This window comes from Propithecus coquereli, unplaced genomic scaffold, assembly GCF_000956105.1.
Source record: "Propithecus coquereli isolate 6110/MARCELLA unplaced genomic scaffold, Pcoq_1.0 Scaffold171, whole genome shotgun sequence".
NCBI classification, from domain to species: Eukaryota; Metazoa; Chordata; class Mammalia; order Primates; family Indriidae; genus Propithecus; species Propithecus coquereli.
In genome coordinates, this window is record NW_012141747.1 from 1,156,944 (window position 1) to 1,180,639 (window position 23,696).

The 23,696-nt window shown below is 39.2% G+C and overlaps 1 protein-coding gene across 1 annotated transcript in view; it reads right to left on the bottom strand.

The window, feature by feature from the left end:
* SLC9A4 (solute carrier family 9, subfamily A (NHE4, cation proton antiporter 4), member 4) overlaps positions 1-23,696 on the bottom strand; it is a 55,493-nt gene that overhangs the window by 3,795 nt on the left and 28,002 nt on the right. Inside the window, exons 5-11 of the mRNA XM_012641925.1 lie at positions 20,372-20,574; positions 19,730-19,816; positions 16,756-16,826; positions 14,766-14,927; positions 8,155-8,251; positions 3,537-3,668; positions 2,912-2,999 (exon numbers count right to left, since the gene is read on the bottom strand). Of these exons, the coding sequence (XP_012497379.1) occupies positions 2,912-2,999; positions 3,537-3,668; positions 8,155-8,251; positions 14,766-14,927; positions 16,756-16,826; positions 19,730-19,816; positions 20,372-20,574 (840 nt within the window). The remainder of the gene's footprint in view (positions 1-2,911; positions 3,000-3,536; positions 3,669-8,154; positions 8,252-14,765; positions 14,928-16,755; positions 16,827-19,729; positions 19,817-20,371; positions 20,575-23,696) is intronic.

The window sequence follows — 23,696 nt, forward strand, 5'->3', positions numbered from 1 at the left end:
AAAAAAAAAAAATCATTGCAAAACATTTCATTCCAAGTCTATAATAATTCATACAACTGACATCTTAAAGCGCTGTCTTCTTTTCCAAGAACACCTATAGCTATGCATGTTAAGATGTCTTTAATGTCCCTCAATACTAGCAATGACTAATATTTCTTGCACATCTACTTGGTTCCAGATCCTGTTCTAACAACATCATGGCCCCGTTCATGTATGTACCTGTTTGTATGTCACTGCCCTCACTCCAGATAATACAATTGTATGTGGGAGGTACCAACATTATCCCTTTTACAGACAGAAAACAACAGTGTGGAGAAGTAGAATTTTAGTTTTTCTTAGTATAGGTCCTATATATGTTTTCCTGGCATTTTATGGGTTTTAGGGAAAGTCTGAGTGAGATGCCCTTTCGTGAAGGCATGTATTGAAATGACAGGATCCTGCGACCTGGGTAATACCGTAAATACATTTCCAAATGTTAAACAACCCTCACCTTCCGGAATAAACCCCACTTCGCAAGGTGCATTATTCCTTTAATGTTCTGCTGTATTTCATTTATAACGCTTATTTAAGATTTACACGTTAGTGCTCAGGCGAGGCTGCTCCGTGGTCATCTCCTGCTACCACGGTTGTGCAGTATTGATGTTCATCTCATAGGAAATAACTGTGACACTTTCTTGTTTTCTAGTCACTCAAACAACAAGAAATGTGCCAGATTATTCTTACCAGGAAGATTTCTTTAAAAAATTAATATATCATACACCCTATGTCTATCTGGTACTCTCTTGTTTCGTTTTTCTGTTTGCTTTCATTTATGGAATAGCTCGCTGACAACATAGAATAATACTAGTTACTAGATTGTTTTCTGGGAATTGATGACTAGATCAACAAATAGAATCAAGAGTCCAAAAATCTCTCCAGGATAAATGACTTTAGTACAACAAAGGTGGCATTTCATCTTGGAGGACAAGATGGTAGTGGAACAGGAGCATAGCCGTTTGCCAACAACCTGAGGAGCATCTCTGTCTTCAGTCTTACACACAGATAAGTCTCGGATGGGTTGCAATTTAAATGGGCAAATTAAACTACTACAATTCTCACTGAAAACAAAATTGAGTGAATCATTTTCAAATTTTTCTGTGGAAGATAGAGCAGATTTAATAACAAATTTCTGAAGGGCAAATATATTTGAACACTAAAAGATAAATGTGAATCTTGAGAAAAATCATTTGCAACAAATAGGAGAGAAAATGGATGGATGATATCCTTGTTATAAAAAGTTGTTCAAATTCATTTAAAGAAAATCAATAACCAAATAGAAAAAAATGGGCAAAGGCAGAAACAGAAAATTCCCCAAGAGAAATACAGTTGTTTCCAAAATATGAAACATTTTCAACCTCACTAAAAATAAAAGAGATTCATATGAAAATGAAACAGGTATATAAATTTTGTGCTATCATATCATAGATTACTGAAAACTTTGACAACAGCCCAGAAATGGTAAAAATTTTGAGGAATGACCATTCTTATGGACTATTGGTGTGAGTGTAAATTTCTGGGATAACTTTTACAGATGGCATTTTGGCAATATAGGTAAAAATTAAATATATGTGATTTTTTACCACAAAATTTCACTTCCAGGAAAATATACTTAGCAAATAATTGGTTATTTGTGCAAAAATCAATCACAAGTGATCCAGGGGTGCTTAGTATGTATCATTGCTTATATTTATTAAAAATTAAAAATACCATAAGTATTTATTAATTAGGAACTAGCTAAATAAGCCATGGCACTTCTATGCAATTGACTATTATTCAGTCATTAAAATGAGTATTAGAATATCTATTGCCATGGAAATCTGTCTATGACATTGTTGAGTGAACTAAGCAATTTATAAAAATTACCAAATAGTGAATATACTTTGATTTTACGTATAATATGGTGCTGTGCTTTTGTGATTTTCTGTGGGGTTGGTATCAGGTATGGGTAGTGTACAGGTTAGGCAGGTGCGAAAAGAATTATGGAAGGATGTTTGCCAAAATGGCCTATGGAGATGGAGATTTTATCTGGGTATTGGGGTGTCATGTGCTTTAAACTTTCTTTTTCATGCTTTTCTCTACAGATTGATTTTGGTTTTGCATCAAGCATGTTTTTAAATCAGAAAAAATTTGCATTTTAAAGAATAGTTACATTTACTCTTTAAAGATTTAATTATAAAATCCTATGGTTTACTTTACTTGAATTTCCCATGTGATTTTAAAACTTAAAAAATTAGGAAAATCAAAAGAGATGACATGGCATATTGTATATGCTACATGTCACCTTTTGTTAATAGAAAATCATTTTATACACACATTTTAAAAATAGTAAGTTGGCTTTAGTTAGAATAAGCAGTTTCAATAATTCCAAGAATACTACTTAAGAATTAAATATTAAATGGGAAACATTTAATCAGTAAGTTTGATGAAATCATTTTAGTAAAATTTAACCAACTTTGGAGAATTCTGCTCATATTTAAACTGTGGGCGAATACCACAACTTCAATGAAGTGCCCCTTTTATTACATTTCTTCAAGACAGGGGTCAGCAAATTATGACCCTTGGGCCGTATCTGGCCTGCTGCCTCTTTCTGTATGGCCTGTGAGCTACAAATGGCTGGTACATTTTTAAATGGCTGAAAAAATTGAAAGAGGATAATATTTCATGACAAGTAAAAATTATATGAAATTCAAATTTTGATGTCCATAAATAAGTTTCTGAATTTCATCCATAAAAGAAGTCGTTTTCTTCTTTTGCTCGTGATATAAGTAACCTACATAATCTTCTTGATTTTGCCTCTTGGCCCACAAACCCCCAAATATTTGCCAGCTGACTGTTTACAGGACAAGATTCAGAGCAGCCAGCACGCAGTTACCTGTGGATTCAGCAGCCCTCGCGTCTCTTCCTGCAGAGGGAGGATTGCTGTAGGGAAAGGAGAGGTAGCGGATATTTTTGGTGCCAGCCTGTAAGTAGCAAATAGAAAGAAAAAGCAGAATGAGCTACTGCAAGTAAGAGTTTCCATGGCAAATACAGCGAAGAACACAGCCCTACACTGCAGCACCTTGTTTGGATAACTGGCTGTCAGTTACTTCTGCTTCAAGAAAGCAGAACACTTCAGTCTTTCATGTGTATTTCCTTTCCCACTCATGATAAGATGCCCATTATCAACCTCTCCAAGTTACTCCCACAGCCCCACTGAGGCTGGGAGGAGCTGACATGCCAGTGGGCGAGCAGCAGTCCCTGACCCCACTAAGGGCAGCACCCCATGGGCAGACGCCTCCATCTCACGGCCAGAGAAGGGCCCAGAGAAGGAGATGCCTTGGCATCCTGCACGCTCTTGCTTTTGTACCTCTCCAGCAACAAAGTGAAGGTTTTATTTGTTTAAATATTGCTGGTCATTCACCTGAGGAGACCCTGTATTGGGACAGGCTCAGTTCCCAGGTGACACACCTTTGCATACTGAAGGAATGTCCCGTCCACACCCACGGTCCCCAGCATACCGGCTTTCCCCAGGGCAGGCTGTGGCCTTTCCTCATGCTCTCCCGTAAGGTGTTCTGGCGGCGGATCAGAATCTCTTTAGCCTGCTTCTCACTTGTTTGGGGTTTGAGGTTGTATTTGTTGTAGGACAGGGTCTGCGGAGAGAAAGGAATGTCAAATTCATGAGGACTTCTCCAGCTGTGGAAACATCACGAACCTGACACTGCTAGGGCAGGCAGGCACCCTGGAGCTCGGCAGAGCGTTTGCAAACCTCAGCCCCGAGAGGAAAATCTGTGACCTGAGGTCACCGCTTTCAGGGCAGAGCTGTGTCTGGAGCCTGCGCCCTCTGCTCTGTTATGCTGGCAGGGGTCCCCGCAAGGTACCCACAGCCTTGGCCTACTCCATATAGACACTTTCTTTCCCAGGTCAGGTTTTTTATGCCAGGCCAGTGGTTCCTGGGCATTTGGATTTAATGAGATAGTCCTTCAAATTGAATCAATTTAGCTTTATGACAAATGTCTTCCCTGTCTTTATCCCAGGCCAGTGACAACTCGTCCTGGACCATAGGCCAACATGGATCAATCCTCAGATGACAAAGGGCTTAACTAGAATTTCTTCCTCCCCTTGTTGCTCACTCAAGGTTCACCAATGAGTGACCTATTTTCCGGGGTCAGTAGGTGACACACCACACTCTGATAAACCACAAAGTCCTGCTGGGTGATGGGAGAGGTACTGCAGGTGCCCTCCCTCCCAGTTGACGGATGCTCTGATAGGGACAGTCAGCACAACTAAGCTCGACTGCAATAGAGCAAATGTTTTATATGCCAGGTGCTGTGGCAGGCACAGGATTAAAAAAGGAAAAAATTAGAATTCTGGTCTTCAAAAGGCTTATAGTCTCCTGAGGGAGTCAACCAAATAAGGATATAAGGTTATGTGCTTAGGTGAGTCATGAGATGTTGGGGTCATCAGGAAATTGCAGAACACAGACGAAGGGCACTTCATCCCATCTTGGATGGGACAGGCTTATTGCACTGAGCTAAGTAGTGCGAGATGAGTGGGTCTTATCCTGGGAGTAAGTTCCAGGAAAAGGGAACACAGGAGCTAAGACACGAGCTGTTACCCAACTTAGGGCTGTAGGAAGGGACACTACAAAAGAGCCAGGAATGTGTGTGTGACCACGGGAAAATCAAGTATGTACTTTCTTTAAAGTGTGGTAAGAGGGGAGCCTGGTAAGGCAAGGAGGGCTCAGGGCCAGGCCGTGGGCAACCTGCAGAGAGCAGACTCCATCCTCCAGGCCCCGGATCTCTTAGGCAGGGTGTGCACACTCCAAGGGGTGTCACGAGATGACCCACAGGGTGAGTAAAGAACATACTAATACTTCTGTTTCTATTGATTTTTATCCAAAAAATACAAAAAAGATCAAGCTTTACTAGTACTTAATCTATGGATTTATGATGGGCCCTGACTTGGTCCATACATGGTCAAGACGGGATTGACAACGGTGTTCTCATTGGTTTCAGTGGCTTTCAGCTTACCTTTGGGTTTTAGTGTATATGTGTCCAGTTAAGGAGATTTGTGGTTGTCATGCTCTATTAACTACACAAATCCTCACAAAATACATACTTGTCTAAGAGTAGGTCCATAAGGAAGTCATACGTTGAAGGCCAAGGGAACAATGAGGAAGCAGCAAAGCTGACTTTGTCCTTTTCCTAGGAAGAGCTCTTTATCAATCCACTTTTGACAAATTAACTGAATAACAAAAATTTGGACCCAAAAATTGAATTTTGAAGACAGTCTGAAATATGGATTCTTATCTATCATCATTAATGATAGACCTTAAACTAAGTGCATTTTACGCATTGCAATATTTAAAATGATAATTGACACTATCACAAAAAATTAACAATCAAGAATCAAGAACATGGAGATAAACTTTTATAATTTTTTATCAATGTTAAAGTCATGCAAAACTGAATTCCGTGTGTGTGTATGTTTGTGGGTGTACATACAATGTATTGCTGGTAGGAATTTCCTACACCTAGACTTGGGGGGAGGCTGTACCTGAAGGAACACTTAGACACTGGTCTTCTGTTTCACTTCACATCCCATAACCCACGTGCTTCTCTGTTTTGCCTACTTGCAGGGAGCATAGAAGCTTCTAGGCAGGTAATATATACGCAAATCCTTTCACTTTTATCCCTTCATTTCTGCCCTTTAGTGGAAGAGTTGGTTATTGCTTAAAGCTTGTGTTTCCTGCTGCACCTTGAGCCTGTGGGAGCAGGAACTTTGTCGTACTCAGTACAGTGCTCCTGATGGGTGACCCAGTCTAGATGTTCACTTGCTATTTGCTAAAGGAACTGAAATTGAATAAATTGCTTTCCTCCTTCGAAATTATGTAGAAATTCTGAGAGTGATTTTATTACTTAGGCCACCCCAGGAACTGCCTGTAAATCTGTGACCTATCCTGGGAGTCTGGGCCGAGGCCAGTTTCTTTTCTTATAAATCTAGAAAGAATATTTCTCAATTTCTATCCCCACTGTGTTCCAGGGAGCTTCCTCTGTGGTTGTTCCACTGGGAACCTCCAGGGGTCAGTTCCTCAACCTCCGCACCCATGAAGATTCTGTGCTGGGTGTGCGGAGGGGCAGGACTTCAAACAGGAGTGGCTGGGGTGCACCCAGAGCCAGCAGACCCAGCAGTTTCAGATCAACTGTGTATTAGGATCTCCAGAGTCAAACCCTGCACTCATTCTGCCCTGCCCCGAGGTGACTCCTGACACGCAAAATGGCCTCTTCCTAGACACGGTCAGTGAGCAATGTCCCAACCACCAGGCCTGCACTTGCCACCTGGGCTAGAGTGCCCTGGATGGTGGATATGCACCCCTTTTGACATTCCTCAAAAGTGTAAATTGTCCACTAGAAATAGAAGGATATATAGTTGTCCTGAGTTGCATTTTCCGGATGACTTTTCCTTCAAGAGAGCAAGAGGACTGTGGTGGGAGTGATGAGCCTTGTGGCCTCTGTAAAGCAGGGTTAGGAAGCAAGGGCAGGGTGGGTAGGACTGGTGAGCTTCACCCTCAAAGTAGCCCAAGTGGAGGCAAAGAGCCACGTCACAGGCTTGCAAACACCCTCCGTTCGTTAACTACGTTCTCCTCATTTGACTCCCATGGTGCTGAGAAACAAACCCTCTCAATGAAAAGAGGCCCACGTGCTCAAATTTGGGAGCAACAAGGAAGAGAGAGACTGCAGAGCCCAGAAGGGAGAACTCAGGAGGGCAGAATGAGAGGGCCACTTATAAACAAAGAAAAAAGGAGGCTATCTGGAAGCCTGCATCTAAGGAAGAAAAAAAAGGATGAGCAGTTGACTTTATTTTAGACTGGACTGGAGTCCTAGGACGTTTGCTCCCTTTCTGGACCTTTCCCTAAACTCGACCTTCATCAACATGGGGAAACAACGGCTGAATACCAGGTACACTTGGGGCCCTGGCCCTCACTAAGCCAGCCACATTCTTCAAACCAGGAAGTTCTTATCTGTTTATCTCAGGCAGAATGTGATAGTCTCACTGAAACAGTTTCGCTTGGAATGATTCAAAAGCCATGGAATTTACTCTAAGCACGCTATGATTGATGCTGACCTATATAGTCCTTCAGCTGGTATACAGCCTTTCAATGACATACCCCTTAATCACTGACCTTTCTCAAACAGGAAGCCAAAACCATTCACTTTCACTGGATTATATAAGTCTGGAGTCATGGAAAGAGCACTGGGTAGGTGTTCAGAAGAACTGTGTTCTTAACTTGGATTTGTTTTGTGACCTTGAGCAAGTCAGATAACCAACATCGCTAACCTAAGCATCTTCTATTTGAAAATGTGTGAGAGAGAGCACAGAATCCTAACCACCAGACCACCAGGGAGTGTCAAATTTGAAAATGAGGAGCTTCCATTAGGTTTTTTAGTCCCATTAAGACTATGATCTATGACAAAGCCACAAAAACAAAGGCCCTCACAATAAATTCACTTATAATCATACCCAAGAATTAGGATGGACAATCAAATCCTCAAACTTGAAAAAAACTCCTAATTACATGACACAAGTTTAAATTATCATTTGGCTAAGTCAAATCTTCAGAAAGATTTATCAATTGCACCCCAAAATGTTCTTGGTATGCACTTAGGACTAGTCCCCAAGGACCAGTATAGATTATTGGGAAATAAGGTGTCTCCGTTTATTCAGGCTTTCAGCATTATAGTCTTAACATTCTAACCTAAACTATCTCAATTTTCTAATCTTTGTTATCGTCAATACAACGGAGACAACTCCACTGTGATGAGCATTCAGGCGCCATCTTTGTTCTGTGAGGGAGGAGCTGCGGTGTAGGGCGACCTGCTGCTTCTGCAAAGCACCGGCTGCAGGGCTAGGGCAGCCTGCCCCCTAGAGACGGCAACTGGGTTTGCATTTCTTTTTATGCCACAGGTGCCAATTTGGCGTCAGAAACATGACAATTAACTTTCTGTTCTGCAAACTGAGCAGAGAGAAAATGTTCAGCAAGAGACTGCTTTGGAGAGGATAATGTAAACCAGAGTAGATTCCTGTAGGACTGTTTCCAAGACAGGTAATAAAGACAAACAGATGGCTTATACACACCCTCTGTCGAACTTGGTACAGGTTTCGTGTCAGAATGTCCCTCATGGACTCCACATCTTCGGGGGAAAGCCTTTTGATTCTTTGTATCCTCTGAGCCCTGGAAACATCGTTAAATAAATAAAGCCAAGCGTTATTCTTCCATCTCGGCAAGAGGTGCCACAAAAATTTCAATGGGCCTTGCCCCGTAGAAATGAGAACCCTAAATTCCAGGAACCTATTTTTACATCATTTTTCCTATTGTTTTGTTAAGTTGATTTGAAATGTCAGAACATGTGTCTTGACTTCAAGTTTTAAAAATACTGTTCCTTTGCCTATAGCTTTGATGTGGTAATTATTCTAACCCATTTTTTAAAAAAAATGTTTAAGGTGGTGACAAAAAAAGTTAATTTTTTCTTTGAATCTGTTAAGAATTGACATGTTTATAAAATAAAATAAAAATCAATTATTAGAAAATAATACCATACAATGCAATCCAAACATTTTACTGTTAAATGCAACAGAAATAAAGTTACTCAGTCAAAGGCTACCTCTTTAATAGTGCTGCCCTTATCTGTCTCATTGAGAATGGGTGATAAACAGGTCACAGACAAATACCATCTGCATTCCGCATTTTGAGTAGCACTGATCTAACAGAATATTAAAGTTTCATGAGTACGTTTATCTTGGAATTGTACCTTCAGGGATTTTATCTTTAGTAAGGAATAATCTAAGAAACTAGAATCACATTTTACAAGTAGAATTAGACCATTTACGCCACAATAGTCAGCCCAGCTCTGAGACACTGGACACCATGAACCCTTCTGCCCCTGGAAGGGATGAAAACCGGGTTATGCATGCCCAGGTTAGCACTCAATGCACAATTGTCCTCTGGGGATTTCGAAGCTATGACACTGCTATGGGAAGAATGCTCATGTGACAAACGTATTTGATTACAATCTAGTGGCAGTAATTCTTAAAACCTTTTTATTACATGAATAATATGTAGTCCCCATAGAACATAAAAACAGAAAACTAAAATAAATTTAACTCCCCCTTTTAATACAGTCACCTTCCCTAACATCTCGGTATAAACCCTAATGGGGTTTTCTGTTTGCTTGTTTTTTCTAGTTGCAGCTCTTCCGAATGGGTAAGGGCACTGAAGTCTTTGATAGCTGTTTGCAGATGTCCTTAAGGTAATTAATCACAGAGATGAGTAATTGTTAGTTTCAGTACAGGCCAACTTTTAAGTATTTTTTCTAGATGTTAGGAGCAATACAGCCATAAATAGCAAGGACATTTTGAAAGTAATGTACATCGGTAAAAGATTTTAAAGAACTTGGTTACTAGATATCGCAATATGCCAGGATTTTATTTGGCAGTGCTATCTGTTGACTGACAAATGCCCTTTCTACAAACCTACTGACATTAGAGTTTTCATATCTTAAAGCTGCAAATGTAACTTCAGTTATTGATATTTAGTTACTACCCTTGGTGATCTAAACATTACTATCAGAGCATTTGAACCTGTTTAAACGTCCTTCAAATAAAATTTACTCTCATTTAGTTATGTCTGCACACTCCCCTACAGTCTGAACGCATTTTTTGAGTATGGTAGGTATGATGTATCGCTAAGCAGAAACACCAGCCAGTCAAACAGTTCCATTTACTGTGTTCATAATAAAACAACCAAATAGGAAAAACCACTGATAAAGGAAATGGTGAAGTTAATACAGCAGTAGATATAACTTGGCACTCTTCCCCCTTTTTAATTGACTGCTTTGGGAAAAACCAGACCTTATTAAGGTCCGTCTAGGCTGTGGGCTAGAATGAAAGCTACAGGAGTGCAAGGCATTGCCTGCCACTGAGCCACACACTGAGAGGCCGCAGCTATAAATGACACAGAGGCATGACGAACTCGGGCAAGGTGATACATATTTGGAGTCTTCTTCGTGCCACTTCATGAGCAAAATATCCCTGAAATGCTCATATCACAAGCACAGGAAAGATACGATCCTTAGAAAACTGAATGGGTAATAATCTCTACATCAACAGAGTCAAAGTATTAACCGAAAGGCTCTTGTCATTGGAACATTCATTCGTTATCCATAAAGGAAATCTCTGATATCTTAAACAAAAGTTCTATTGTTCTTGCTCCAGCAGCACAAATACTAAAATTCGAATGATACAGAGATTAGCTATTTTTTTCAAATGAAAAAATGTAAAAACAGTACAAGTTCTGTGATAATTCCTGTCTACAAAAATCAAACTGGGAAAATATGAATCTAAATATGTTTGAATAAGAGGTTCATATTTTTCATAACACTTTTTATTTATTTTTTATTGATACATAACAGATGTCGATATTTTGAGGGTATATGTGATAATTTGATACATTAGTATAATCAAATCAGAGTAATTTGTATATCCATCACCTTATTTATCTTTTCTTTACACAAGAAACATTCAAATTATTCTCTTCTAGCTATTTTGAAATGTACAATTGATTAATGATAACTATAGTTACCCTACTCTGCTATCGAACACTATGTCCTAGTTATCCTAAGCGTAGATTTGTACGCACTGATCAAACTCTTTTCATCTCCCCTCTTTTTTTGATCAGACGCTATTATAAGGTAAAAAGAGGCTTCAATTCTATTATAAAGTCTACTAAATGTTATATTCATGCTATAGTACGATTTCCCAAAAGACGAAATATTATATGCTAATTCATTTAGAAGAATTCATTTTCTTTTAATATTAATAGATTATATCTGAAGTCAGCAGGAAGAGTATGCTGATATTAATGCAAGACTTTCCCACGGTGCACACAGTGCTGCTCTGTGTGTTTGTGGCTGCCTTGCAATCTTTTTACAGAGGTCACCAAGATGACCAACATTTGGAATAAGTGATGAGTGGCTGAGAAGATAACTCTGCTCCCCACTATAGAATGTTTCATTGGGGAAGTAAAAAATGGCATCAGAATCTGCAACCCAGGGATGGGGCGCAGTGGCTAGTGCCTGTAATCCTAACACTTAGGGAGGCCAAGGCGGGAGAATAGCTTGAGTCCAGGAGTTTGAGACCAGCCTGGGCAACATAGCAAGACTCTGTCTCTACAGAAAAATAGAAAAATTAGCGAGGTATGGTGGCATGTGCCTGTAGTCCCAGCTACTCAGGAGGCTGAGGCAGGAGGATTGCTTAAGCCCAGGAGTTTGAGGTTGCAGTGAGCTATGATGATGATGTCACTGCACTCCAGCCTGGATGACAGAGCAAAACCCCATTCCCCCCTCCAAAAAAATATGCATATCTGTCTTCTGTGTTTCTGTGTGAGAATGCAGAAATGTTAATTTATGCCTGTCAATGTTTGATCGATTAAAAAATTCTTAAACTAAAATGAAGTTATTCTATGCTTTTGTAAAAAATAAATGGCATGCTAAGTTTATCTGGGAGTTTTAAAATATAATATTTTGAGGTTGTATAGTTTCAGTTCGTTATACCCATAAATTTATAAATATTTTAATATCTCTCTAATATTAATCAAAATATTTTTTAAAGCTTCAACATTTTTAATCAGCTTGACCTTCTATCCTCTGATAATTTCTAACAGCTTACCACTCATTAGTGAGACACATTGTTTCATATCTGAAATAATAATCAAAGTGCACATTCTCCCTCTTCCATAGGGTTGTTTTGAACTTCCAATAAGGTAATGTATGTAAAAGCAATGGAATTCCATAGAATCAACATCACTGAATTGTGCTATAGACCAGGGGTCCCCAAACTAGGGTGAGTTGTATAATTATTTCATTATATATTACTATGTAATAATAATAGAAATAAAATGCACAATACATGTATTGCACTTGAATCATCCCAAAACCATCCATTCCCCCACCCCCCAACCCTATCCATGGAAAAATTGTCTTCTATGAAAATGGTCTCTGATGCCAAAAATATTGGGGACTGCTGCTATAGACAATTCTGGTGGTAGCATTCTCCTGAAGGTCACAGAATTTGGGAAATCTAGACCTTTTGTAGAACAATTGCTTAAACTTCTAAAGAAAAAAATATATGTGCATTTTGTTGTTATCTCATACAGAATAATAAAAAGCGAGCTGAGTACACACTTCTTTTTCCTATTATTGTATGAAGGTTTGTTTTTTAAGAAATTAGCTGCTTTGATCTTAGGAGAGGAATTCCTTTTTGTTTGACATCCTCCAGATTTCTGATGAGATCAAATAAATGCAATTTAAATACTAAACTTGTATTAAATATCAGCTTTAAAAAATCTCTTCTCCCACCCCGGCTAACTAACTGGTTTGAGGTATAGGAGGGGAAAAAAAAGCTCTCTTACCTAAGAAGGCTCTCTTACTAATCTTGAATCAATGTCTAAAGAAATAATTGACTCAACTGGTGGCCCCTCCAAATAAAGCTGGTTTAAAAATTGCCTTGAGTTCAGGTCAGCAATGGGGCAATTGCTTATGGTTGGGGCAACAAAATACAGAGATTCAAAATATGTTTTACCGCTTGACAGACTGATTCTCATTTAAGATAAGCGCCCCTACATTCCTAGGCCAAGTGCTTGCATAACTAGTGAGCAAGGCACTTGAGGAAGTTTCTGATGGTCTAAACTGCTGAAGCTGTCCAGGCCCCTCCACTGCGTTCACTGGAATTCATCCTTCAGTGAGCAGTTCAAATGCGAGGAGAGCAGACAAGGTGTACCTCTCCTATACTCGAATAGCTCCCTATTCTTGATGGTCATGTTTGTGTGACCCTTTTTATGAATGTCATGACCCTACTAGAGTATGGTGTCCATGAAGGCAGGGCCTGTGTCTGCTTCTCGGTGCTTGGCACATATGCACGTACTAGATGCCTAATAAACAGGACTGGATCTAAGGTGCAAAATGCCAGGGGGTGCCAAAAAGCTCAGTAACTGAGATAAGTAAGATTTGAATGCAATTTTTTTAGAAAATAAAGGCCAATATAGAAAATCATTGATGAATAAAAAATCAACATCTTAAATAAAAATAGGCTCAGTATTCCCGATGTCTCCTTTTGCCTGGGGCTCCACTGTGGCTCAGCAGGGCATTGCCAATATATACCTGTTAACGTTTTCCTATTTTAGTATCAGAAGCTTCCTTAAAGCCATTTAATGGGCAGCACCAAAACAAACAAACCACAAAAACAATCTCACTGAGAAATAAGACAGAGAGCTTTTTATTTATACTGAGCTATCATCAGGGATGCTAGTTAAGATTTTCCCAGGCCATGTAAGAAAGACAAGGACGTCTCTGATTCATTAGCAGATAAGGGAGAAAGGTGTTATCTGAGAAATAACACTCAGGCAATAGTGACAATTTTGTTGCTACCTATTCGTAGCTCTTCTCTTAACTTGCTTTTCAAATGTGAGGACATAACTGAAGCTTGTGATCAAGTGTCTTCAGCAGCTGAAGGCAACAGGATGGAGGGAAACTGTGTTCCTTATTCTAAATATATGTTGTGATTAATTTTCCCAATTTATAAATCATTCTTGGAAGAGAATTTGGCATCTTTGGAAGATGAATTAATTCTTTTGACATTGAAGGAGCTTTTTTTAAGTGTCGGAGTTAAAACAGCTATAATACCACTGTAGGATGACTATAGTTAACAATAATATATTATATAGTTTCAAATATTGAATGTTCCCACACAAAGAAATGATAAACGTTTGAGATGATGGATATGCTAATTATCTTGATCTAATCACTATACATTATATGTATTGAAACATCATCATATACCCTATGAATATGTACAAATATTATTTGCTAATTAAAAAAAAACTTTAAAGGGAGAAAAAAAGAAAAGAAATGAAACAGAAAAAATATATTTAGTCAGCTCTTTGGATAATTGGTTACCAGATGCTCCAACAAACACAACACATTTCACAGAAAACCATCTTGTAATGATAGATTTATATACTGGTATAAACTCTCCCCAGGCCCCACCTCCACACCAACTCCCCATGATCCTCTGTTCCTGGGGAAGCCAGGCGACTCCCTGCCCCTATTCCAAGCTGGTCTCACATAGACTTAAGGCAAATCTCACAATCTGACATAGACATTTGCCTTAGATGCAATTAAAAACACAGCTTTCTCTTTAAATAGCCCACCAACTAGCACACCTCTTGCTATCATCGCTTATGCCCGAATCCAAGTTAGCATCTCAGAAAGCTAACTCATCTCTCATATAAAGGTGGAAGAGAAATAACTTATGGGAAGAAACACAATGGTAGGAAGGGCAGAATCACATGAACAAGGGTTAAAGGGTAGAGATTTCTAGTCAGGAGGAAATGAGAAAGTCTTGTAAAATATGCTGTAATTCTATACATTACCTTCCCTCTCCCTCCCAAAGAAAGGTGCCATAACTCTAAGTAGGCAACTTTTGCTAGAACGTAATTTTCACAAATGAGGTGAAACATGTTGAGCCTGGGTCAAGACATAAAATGCCATGATTTAGATTATATTTTTTTCATGATTCCTTCCACATATTTCTGCCTCTCCATTCCTGGTATTAGCTTTAAATGGAACAATGAGTTAATGCCCCTCAGAATTCAAGACAGTGAACGTCTAGATGGAAGAGCAGATCTGACTTACACATGGGGTACAGAAAAAGCCGTTGAGCTGAGTATCCCAGTCTCCACCATCTCAATAGCCTGCTTCATTTCCAGCTTCTTGTACAAAGAAACAATGCTTGATTTGGGTAGGTTCTTTCGGATTAGGATTTTCCGCAAGTATCTATGATCAAACTTCTTAAACCTAAAAATGAAAACCAACATGCTGGCAATCTTGAATTTCTGTATGTGTTATGCAAGTATACATTTTTCTTAAACTACTCACTACTTAACTTTACTCTGAAAAAAACATCAGGACAGTGCCTGGAATTCATAGGCACATTAAAAAAAAAAATTCATAGTGTTTATGCATTTTTTTTAAATAAAGAAAAAATGGCCTACTGGCCTGAATACATTGAAAATCAACTAAACAAAAGGAAGGACAAGCTGCAATCAGGGCAAAAAGTGTGCCTAAGTGAGGCGCGGGGGAGGCCCAGCCCAGCTCAGCTCCGATTGTAAGAGAAGAAATGAGGGGGCTGAGGCTTTTGAACAAGTGTTCCATTCTAATAGCTCATAACAGCGGCAGCTGCACTTACAGTAATACTGGCCTATTCAGCCAGAACCCAATAAGTTTAAATGGCCCGGTAGTTACAGTAGTTTTGCCCCATTATGCTGCAGATCATTTTGAATCCTGCCAATTAAGGGGGAGAAAGAAAAACCCACATATGTCCCAACAGTCTGAATGATGAAGAGTCTGAATAGGAGAGACACTGATGGCCGCTGACTATTGTAACCAACCTCTGGTCCACCCAGTAGACTGAGCTGCGTGTATGCATGTGGCGCCTTCCTAGTCAGCCATTTGTTTGCAGTTGGAATTTTCAACACTTCTAATCATTTTACATTCAGAGAGTAGTTTGTCTGCCTGCTTTATTTTTTGGAGGGGAACATGACTTCCTGGGCTGCTGGCATGGTGCCTGGTAATTGGTTTCCCCATCTGTGAGGTAAGGACTCTGAAGCTGCTAAGTCCCCTCCAGGGTTAGTGGGCTGCCTTCCCGGGCTTTGTGGTCTTTCAGCTCAGACCAGACCTGCATCTGCTCTGACTGGGTCGCCCTCAGGTCTCTAGTTGTCTGCCTTTCTACGTAAGAGGCTGTGGCTCCTGTTTATTTCTCAGCCCATCATAATCAGCTCCTCACCTTCACACCTTTTGGGGCTCACCTGGACCTTGTCCTGTGCAGCTCCAAACACTGCCACTGCCCTTACCCTCCTGGACGCTTTGTGTCTCTTAACGCATGGGGTCACCCCTCTGTGCCCTTCATATCCCGACTCACCCCCACTTCCCTGCCAACCTTCCTGACCACTTCTCAGCCACCTTCCACCCTCTCTTTTCCTGACCTGACCCCTGACAACCGGAGCATCTGAGTCCTGTCCTCAGTCAGCTCCCTGCTGCTTACTGACAACTTACGACCTCCATCTCCAGCCACACCCTTCCTCCTGCGCTCAAAACTAAATCCAGTAAGAGAATCAGTTTTAAAATGTGAGATGTGGTGAAGAAGAGGGAGTTTCTCGTGTTTAAAGAATCATTATGTGGGAAGGAGCCTTAAAGATCTTCCACTGTGACCTCCTGCAGGGTGGAGGAGCCTCTTCCCAGGACCCTAAGGAGTCCTCCAATTCCCTTTTCAACCACCTGGAGCTGATCATTCCATGGTTGAGTTGCTCTTACCATTGGGAAACTTGTTCCTGTTTTAAACTTAAATCTGACTTTCCTAATTTCAACCCACCAGTGGTACCTAGTTCTCTCCAAAACAACCTAAACCGTGGCTATAGCTTCCTCCACCCGACAGCTCTACACTTTCCAGGCGGGGCACACCCAAGATTTCCACCCGCTTCTTGTACGGCATGGCCCGAGTCCTGTATCTTTGCAGTCTCCTTCCTCTGGATTGTCCTCATGTATGCCCAGCTTCCAGTGGACCCTTTAACGGTTCCCCATGCCACAAACATCCTTTGCGAGGGACGGAAACTCTCAGCCTCCTTACTTGTCTCGCACTTGGTAGTGGCCCCAGTGCCCACACACATCTTCAATTCCAGCCTTTAAGTGATCCATCAGCTGCCAAACCAAACACAAGAAAAAGGATGGCTGGTCAAATGCTAATTTTGAAGGACATACCAGGAAAGCTAACACTCTTTGAAAAACAAAGGCTTTAATTTCCTGGAGCACATCTTCTTTTCTGTCACTCTGTTCATGTAATAAATATGTCATGCCTTCCATGGTAATTCAACTTAGTTTCATGATTTAAAGACTCTGTACATAAGTTTCTTGATAATTCACATAATTTGCAATAAAAACAGGGCACCTGGCATTTGCTTTGAATAATACTTTTCCAGAATGACCTAGGAAATTTCTCATTACCGAAATCATATGGAGGCAAAGCCTCCTAATTAACTGTTACTTTTCATTTCATTGCGAAAGAAAAGAACACACCAGTATCCAGTCAGTTTCTGACAATATAATTCTACAGATATTCTATCATAATAATAACATATAATCACAAAATATCTATATTTCCCATTATTTTATCTGATCATTTGGTCTAAGTATTTACATTTCACCATCCAAGCCAACTATATTGCATTTTTTGTATCCAAAATTATTTATAGAAAGTTAGGGAAAAATATAATATTCAAAATAATTATGAATTAGTACCCAAATAATTTAAATTTGAAATTATCAACATTTTTACTGGCTTCTGAATTTTTTTTAAAAATAGATGCAAATACTAAATTAATTCTTAATACTTAATTCACTGTGTTCTATCAATAATTATAATTTTTTGAGAAAAAGAAAAATGTACAAGAAAGAAATGAAATATCCAAGTTCTACGGACTTAGGTATATTGTCTAATTTCTCAAAATAATGAATTGGAAGAGATAAAGATAGAGACAAAAATCTACAATCAGGTTAGGGCATTATATCTTTACAACAGTCACTCCCTATTCTCATCTGTTAAATATATTTAAATGGCCTTGAAATTTTTCATTTTAATTTTCAGGAATTTAAATTATTTAATTTCCTCAGGTGACATTGACCATGAAATTCAGGACAGATTTTGTAAGACTTTATCAGTTTCTCCAGTGTTAGAACTGTGATCTCTCAAGGGTAGAATAAACCTAAAAATTTTCAGGTTCAATCGTCCCCTCAAAGGTTGAATCTCCTATATAGCAACTATGCCAAATATTCCCAGTCACTGCTAGGACACATCCACTTCACCTTTGTCAATCAAGAAACAATTATCAGCATGCTCTTTTATTAACTGAACTGAAGTCTCTCTCCATATATCTTTCATAAATTTATTCTCATTTCTATTCCTTGGATCCATACAGACTAGCATCCCTTCACTGTGTTGAACTTAAACAAATAGGTAGAAAACATGCTCAACTTCATATTTATCTCTCCCAGAGTGGGATGTTTTCACCAAAAATTGCCACCAGACCATGTTCTCTATTAAGAGTTCAGAAAGAGCAGAGAACCCCATATTCAACTGGAACAATGGTTTTAGAAGCAAGTAGGAAACTTTGAATGTTAGTCACTGTGATAGTCTTTTGAGGTATCAACTTAGCTGGGCAAGTCCCCACTTACTCAAACACTATTCTAGATGTTGTAAATGTATTTTGTAGATATGATTAAAATCTATCTATCTATATACATATATATATATATATATATATATATATATATATGTATTAATATATATCCTACTAGTTCTGCTTCTCTGTTGAACCCTGATGGTAACACCTCCAGCTTGGACCAAAAAGGAAAGAGGATAAAATGAAAGAAAGTTGTCAGACTCCCACATTTGTACAAACAAGGAACAGGTTGATAAAACAACTCAGCTGCAAACCCACACTACCTTTACAAAAAAGGAAGTATGATTCAAAGGGTGGAGTCCAAACCCACAAAGTGAAACAAAGAATTACAGGGAATTATTCCCAGGCCTTGAAACTAATTAGAATTTTCCCAGGGAAACATTGAAAATTTGCTTGAGATCAATGACTTCTTTTTTCCTTCCATTCCCTCTCCCCCTTTTTGAAAGGGAATATCCATAACTGTTACCCTATGACTGTCCTACCACACATTTTTGGAGCAGATAACTTGTTTCTTGAGCTCCACAACTTCACAGAAGAAAAGGAAATGTGCCTCAGGATAGATCATACCCAGACCCTCACCCCACCCTGATTTTGATGATTGAGAGATGATGAGATTTTGGACTTTTGAACTGATAAGATTTAGATGCTATTTTGGGTTTTCAATTAATGCTGTGGTGGATTCAGGTTTTGGGGATGTTGGGATAGAGGGAATGTATTTTGCATGCACAGCAGACCTGAATCTTTAAGGGACAGAGAGCAGACTGGCATAGGGAAAACCATGGTCTCCCAAAGATGTCCACCTGTGAATTTGTTAGTTTATATATAAAAGAGAATTAAGGCAGCAGATGGACTTAAGGTTACTTAATCTGCTGACCTTAAAATAGAAAGAATTTCCTGAATTATCCGTGTGGGCCCAGGTAATCACAAGATCTCTTAGTGTGGAAGAGGAAGTCAGAAGGGTCATTGTCAGAGTGATGCAGCATGAGAAAGACCTGAGCAGCCACTGATGGCTGTGAAGATGGAGGAGCCATGGCCAGCCCCTAGATGTTGGGAAGGCAGGAAATAGATTCTCGCCTAGAGTCTCCAGAAGTCCAGAAGGGAATGCAGCCCTGCAACCTCTTGATCTTAGTCCAATGAAGCCCATTTCAAACTTCTGACCTCCAGAACTGGAAAATAAATCTTGTGTTTTTTTCAACCACTAAATTTGTGGTAATTTCCTGCAGCAGCCATAGGAAAGTAGTATAGTCGCTCTTGGTACAGCTAAGAAGGAAGGAGGCTATAAGTCAGGGGACGTGTACACACATCTCACCCAAGGTGACAGATGGGAAACATTAATATATTAGTTATGACAAAGAGATAACTTACTCGAATATGAAGCTCCTCATTGATGGATTCTTTTTTATTAGTCTTTTTAACATCCAGGTACCTGACCAGAGGGCCAATTGTGATCCCCTAGATCAGAAATAACAAAATGAAGTGTGTTGTTGTGGTGAAGACTGTCACTATACAGAGAGAAAATCTATTAGCAAAACTATTACAATGTTCAGTTTGTGTGCATTTGTTTTGTGCTAGAGTCTACTCTGCAAGCACTCACGTTTACTTTAGTTAATTCTTTTAAATGCTGCAATAAAAATAGTTATTATAATCTGCAGTTTAATATAGGAATCTTAATTTCTCATTAGTTCATTAACAGTTAACTTCACTGAAACAAAAACTTGTGCTATCTAGTACTAATTGGAATCTCATTTTCAGAGATGCATAGTAGAGTAGCTATCATTCACCAGTTACCCAGAAATATTTTGATTAATATGCTGTATTGATTAAAAGGTAATTTATTTTAGAAGATAAGTATGACCACAAAGATGACCTAGAAATATCTAAGAATTTTGTTTGGCTATTGAGCACAGATCTGAAAATCAGATACAGTGCCTCTATTTGTATTTTACTAACTTAATACACTGTCCTGTAGGAATCCACTTATTTTAAATATGAAGAAAATCTACTCACCTGAATAAATGTAGTAAAATATATAACTACTAGAGTAGCAGTGACAAACAATTTCTTCCTAGGAAAAAGAGACAGAGGAAGCAAAAATGCAAGTGAAAAAGTTCCAGCTCCTCGAACACCACTGTAGAAAATTATGCACTGGTCCTTGATGGAGAAGGGGAAAGTCCGAAACTGGTTACTGACATAGAAGAGAGCAAACACGCCTAGAAAGGGGAAATGTGTGTTAGAGCATAGGGTCATGAATGTGCAGAGACACAGTGCTAGTGAATTGAGGTTGTGTCCACGTGCCTTCCAAACAAAACAGCTAATTGCAATATCTAATCACACACCCATGATTGTCCATCCCAAATAGAATGTCCTTCATGGCCTTTCACTTTTTGGCTAATTGTGAGACACAGTAACAGTCACCCCTCCTCCCTTAGATATGGAAGCATAAAACTGAGAGTGGGGAATATGTAACAGAGGGAATGGCCTGTGAAAAATATGGCAAACGATGTTTTCTGTCTCTTTGAAACATCCCCCATTCTTTTAGGGAACTGAGGCCTGCATCCCAGCCTCCAGCCTTGGGGGCAGGCGGTCGGGAAGGGCAGGGGAATGTCTTTTGTTCTTTGTGTTACAGGATGTCGCTCAGCTGAACTGTGTGGCTCAGTCCCAGGGTCTGGGTGGGCCTCTCAGGTGGGTAGAGGTCACAGGCTTTGTCTTTCAACAGAGTTTCAACAATTGGAATCCTTAAGGACAATAGCCTGGAACTGAGGGTCCTCCCTTTAAAAGCTCTGTATTTCTGCTTATGTACAGGAATTTGGATTTTGAGACCATAGTATACCATTTTTCCTCCTTTGCCAGCAAAGTAATAAACTTCTCTTTCCTTTTTCTCAAACCATTTGTTCTCGTTCTTCTGATGCAGCCTCGAGTACAAGTACCGAGCTTTCGGTGACAATAGCAGTGCTTCGAGTTGGAACCTTCTCTGGTACTATCCCAGCATGTATATTGTTATGTATCTATGTGCTGTTTGTGTGCTTAAAGTAATAAAAATCTTGATTTTTTTTTTTTGATGTAAGGCATATATTTTCTAACCTGTATTCATAATTTTTGCTCTGCCTTTTAAAACTAGTCAAGGCAAAGATGTTGTTGGGGGGATAAATGCATTCTTATCATCTCACATTCTCATTGGATACCCAATGGAGGCTTATAATTTAAAAGTGAGAGGAGCTCTCTCAGTGACTGTGGGCTCTACAGGGTGAGCAAATCCTTTATGGTTGGCTCAGTTCTTCTTGAGGTTCAATGCAAATAAGGAAGGAAGTTGGCAAGTGTTGGGTGGGTGGGTGCTTTTTATTGCCAGTGAGCTTCTTGGCAGGGAGATCTTGTTTAAAAAACAAAGGTGTTTTCTACCATACTGATTTTCCATTCCCAAGTAGCCCACATGACTTAGCTGCTACCAATGCAGTGGTTCCTGCTGGGAAATGTCTGTTCACTAAAACTATGACTAATTAAACAAGAGGTTTGATTTTAGTATAATAAAGCTCTCCATATCCTTATGGACTTCTAATCACATAGACTTCACAGCAAACATTTTTTTATAATAGTGTGAACTAAATTAAAATCTTAAGCCCCCCAGCTGATTGAATGGACCCCCTCTTGGCCAAGGGGACCCCAGAAAAACCCTGAAGCTGACTTGCTGGCCATGAGAAGGGAGGTCATCTCCATATCTCCTTCATTTTGGAGATATTCTTTGTAACAATAAGATACTAAATCATTATCGGCCTAAGACTATGCAAGGCAAACTTAAACCACACCTGCAGGCCATCAATTTACTCAACAGTTTACTTGAGTTTTGGTGAATGGTTTGTCTCTGATTAACAGACATTCTTATCTTAAGTTAAAACATTCCAAGCTTTTAGACAAAGCTTCATTTCTTTAACAAATTAAAATTTAAAGAATCTTTAAACAACCCATAACCTGTAAGCTCCCCTCCTCCTTTGAAATGTCCTGCCTTTTCAGGCCATACCAATGTACACCCTCCACATATTGACTTAGGATCTTACATGGAGTTCCTGTCTCCATGAATGTATAAAACCAAACTGTAACCCAGCTACCGTGGGCACATTTTCTCAGGACCTCTTGAGGCCATGTGCTCCAGGCCAGTCACACACGTTTGGCTCAGAACAAACGTCTTTAAATTATTTCATAAGTTTGGGTTATTTTCCATTAACAATAAGCACATTAATAATGCAAAAGATAATAAAATTTAAAATTTGTCATTTTGTTTTGTTTGTCCTGTTCTTCCACATACCAGTCAAGTGACCTCAGGCAAGGTTTCTAATTATTTCATGTCCTCAGACTCCTCATCTGCTTAGTGGAGATAACAGTACCATTTATCTCAGAAGGTGAATAGAAGGATTTATTATCAATAAATAACATAAAACAGGGCCTTATACATTCTAAGCCTCCATGAGTGTGAACAACTATTAGCTACCGTGAGCCAGGGTGCAGTGGGAGAACTGAATTCGGACACCTGCCTCTATCAGTCACTGTGATGTGGCCAACTCAGTCCCTCCCTTGGGGGTTGTTCTATCAGTTCCCTCAACTATAAGGTTATGGAGTTGGGGTAGATGGTCATTAAGAGTCAACAATGTTGAGGTGTCTGCAATATCAATCCTCTTCTAGATGGTTTCTTTTCTTGTTAGTCAGGCTAAAGCTCTGTGATGTTACTACTTCTCTTGACATTAGCTCTATGCCCCTGTAGGTTCCTGGGATATTAGAACTAAAGGGAACTAAGAAATTTGTCCAAATCCATCATTTTGTGGTTGAGGAAGATTCTGGGTAATTAAATATTTGTCCAAGGTCAAATAACTAATTAGTAATAGTTCCAGGATTTGATTTGCACTTATAAATTTATATCACTGTTTCCTCAATTCTGTTCCAGGGGCCCAACAAACATATATATTCAGAGTTACTTTTATAAATATTTTAATATTTCTATATTCTTGTTATTCTTCCCTAGATTCTAAAACTCATACTAAGTTAATTTGGAATTGAAATGTTCCAGATAAGTTCTCAGCCATTTCTCCTAATTTCTCTTTGAATAATTGGCTTGAAAATATTGGTCAAAGTCATTTTTAAAAAGCTTCAAATATTAGTCAAGTCATTTAAAAATGGAATTGCTTCTAATGAAAAGGAAATATATATATCATAGCTCAGTGCTTAATGTTCTTTTCTAGCTCCTAAAATATAAATGTACAAGATAAAGGTGCAGCCACTAGATCTTGTTTTAAGATTTCAGATGCCAGTTACATTATACAGTTGCCTTTACTAATTAATACTAAAA